We start from the raw sequence: 2,598 nt of genomic DNA, 5'->3' as shown, positions 1-2,598 counted from the left end.
GTCTCAGATGTGTCTAACAAGTAATCGCATATGGGGTATCCACCACTAGTAGTCATCTTTGTAGTTTTATCCCCCCGCCAACAGAGAGAGAGAGAGAGAGAGGTCCATGCTTATAAAGTGTATTGCTAGTCTGTAGTCTCTTCCAGTTCCATGCTTCTTTTCTACGATTAAGGAGAAACTTAATTCTTAATTTCCTTCCTGCAGATGATATCCATGAGATATGGTGCCATACCCATTGTCAGAAAAACTGGAGGCCTAAATGACAGGTTAACATAAAATCCATGATGTGTCAATATGAGAGTAATTCCTGTTTCAATGTTTTTGAAGATTAACTAATTATGTCTCATTTTGTAGTGTTTTTGATGTTGATGATGATACAATACCTCCCCGATTTCAAAATGGATTTACATTTTTAGATGCTAATGAGCAGGTAAGCAGTAAAAGTGTGAAATATCTGCAGTTTGATATTCCAGTTCTACACAGTGATTCTGTCTTGTGTTTTACAATAGAATCAGTTATGGAAAAACCTGATAACCCGAAACTTTACTTCTTCCGTTTACTTCAGTGGTCACAAACCTAATGATACAGTCTTGACAGGGTTTTAGTGGTGCTTTAGAACGAGCATTTAACCTCTACATGAACAATCCTGAGCGTTGGAAACAACTTGTTCAGAAGGACATGAATATAGATTTCAGCTGGGATTCTTCAGCAGCTCAATACGAACAACTCTACTCAAGCGCTGTGGCTAGAGCAAGGGCGAGAAACACGCTTAATTAATTGAACTAAAGGAGGCATGACAACCAGCCCAATTTTGTCAGTTTTGAGAGCTCATGTTCAAAGGCAGCATACCTTATATGCAAGAACATATCTGAGGTTGAGAATGAAATGTAAAAAGATGAATGTCACAAGGAGTCTGCTGAAACTAAGCTGCTTGAGTTGAAGTTTCATGCATGATCCTCTTCGGTTTACATGGATGCAACCCTTATACACATGCAAGATTGTTCAATTTTTTTTCTATCATTTTCCACTTGTATTTTTTACTTGTAAAGCATTACAACTTAGGTTCTCCACTTAAAAATTTGTATAAAGAAATAGATATTGGATAAATCACATGTTTTGATGATTGAAGAATACTAGCGTTTACCTGTGACCAAATAAAAAGAAACAAATTAGCATTCACTATCCTGCGTAGGTCTTTGTCAAACATTACAAGTTCTGAACAGGTACACGAATTTTTTTTTTCCGTTTGTTGTTGCAAGTTCACAATTTAAGTGGATAACGTGTGAAATTATACTTGACGAAACCAAAAAATAAAAGTTACAAATTGTGGAGTTCTTATGCCCGTTCAAATTCCTCCTAATTAACATGTTGAGAAATTTGTTTCTCCAAAAAACATGCCCTCTTTCTAAACGCTAATCCACAGCTTTACATAAGGAGAAAAAGAAAGATATGGTAACCACCACTGATGTTACAGTTCAACTGACAGACCAAAATCGTTATGAGTAATACTTAAAAAGACTTTTATCTAGACAATAAGTTCACCATTCACCTTTAAACACTCAATAGCAACATAAAAAAGCAACATCGGTAGGTATATAAAGACGAATACGAAGGCACAGAATTAACTCTTGTAATCAGTTGCATTACTTGTCACATCGGACAATCCATAATTCACCATGATGATCGAAGTTGAACAGCCATTACACTACAAACACGTATCTAAACACAAAAAGACGAGCAAAAATCTAGGTTGGAATTAGAAGCCTCGTTAAAATAGAGGACTTTGATGCATAGAACACCATAGTTCAAAACAATACCCAAAAAAGGGAACTAAGTAGCAGTATTCATTCTGGATCAGGTGAACCACCAGGGACCAACTGCATTACACCAGACAATTGTTAGTATCAGTTCAACATGACACGAGTGATGCAGATTAACAACTAAAAAGAACTATTTGAGGTTATTGTGAATGCAAAATGGTGAACTGAATTTGTTAACAAAAACTTTCATGGACTGTAAGGAAAATAAATAAATTCGGACTTACAATGGCAATGTTGTTTCCATTAAGTAAAATCTGATCAAGCTTTGTTATCCGTCTCCCTTCAGCGGTTATCTCACTGTCAAATAAATACAAAAGCAAATGCTAATAAAGTTATCAAGATGCAAAAACGTTCTATTAAGAAGGTTTTCTCCTTATCTCGTATGTGTGTATAGTTTAGAGTTGCCTTACAAACAAATCCACACCTGATATCTCAAACATCCGAATCCAATAGAAAACACCCCAAATAATTATAAGGATATGCATTCAGCATTCTCCACTAGGGAGGGTAGAAAAAAATAACCGAGAAAGAAAACAATTCAATCAATATTCTAGGCAACTTAAGCACACAAGATTTAAGGAAACTGAAAACGAGGAATTATGGCACAAAAGTTTAACCGAATTATCAAGCATTGTAAAAGCATCACTGCAAAACTCAAACCAACAGTCATCTATTCCATGTTATTATCATCATGCCCAAAATGCACGTGTAGTTCAAAGAAACAACCTAAACATATACAAAATCTAATAACAGCAAATGAGGTTGATCGACACAATTA

General features: G+C 35.5%; 2 protein-coding genes across 5 annotated transcripts in view; one reads left to right on the top strand and one right to left on the bottom strand.

Annotated features, from left to right (window-relative positions):
* The window catches only part of LOC107631560 (probable starch synthase 4, chloroplastic/amyloplastic), a 7,990-nt gene extending 6,811 nt beyond the window's left edge, over positions 1 to 1,179 (top strand). For all 4 annotated transcript variants that reach the window (XM_016335048.2, XM_016335049.2, XM_016335047.2 and 1 more), the window contains 3 exons: positions 205 to 266; positions 355 to 430; positions 598 to 1,179. In XM_016335048.2, coding sequence (XP_016190534.1) covers positions 205 to 266; positions 355 to 430; positions 598 to 777 — 318 coding nt within the window. In that variant the 3' untranslated portion in view covers positions 778 to 1,179. The remainder of the gene's footprint in view (positions 1 to 204; positions 267 to 354; positions 431 to 597) is intronic.
* The window catches only part of LOC107631561 (sm-like protein LSM5), a 1,924-nt gene continuing 825 nt past the window's right edge, over positions 1,500 to 2,598 (bottom strand). The window contains exons 4-5 of the mRNA XM_016335050.2: positions 2,045 to 2,117; positions 1,500 to 1,877 (exon numbers count right to left, since the gene is read on the bottom strand). Of these exons, the coding sequence (XP_016190536.1) occupies positions 1,845 to 1,877; positions 2,045 to 2,117 (106 nt within the window). The 3' untranslated portion in view covers positions 1,500 to 1,844. The remainder of the gene's footprint in view (positions 1,878 to 2,044; positions 2,118 to 2,598) is intronic.

Source organism: Arachis ipaensis, chromosome B03 (genome assembly GCF_000816755.2).
Source record: "Arachis ipaensis cultivar K30076 chromosome B03, Araip1.1, whole genome shotgun sequence".
Classification (NCBI taxonomy): domain Eukaryota; kingdom Viridiplantae; phylum Streptophyta; class Magnoliopsida; order Fabales; family Fabaceae; genus Arachis; species Arachis ipaensis.
This window is presented reverse-complemented; position numbering and strand designations above follow the sequence as displayed.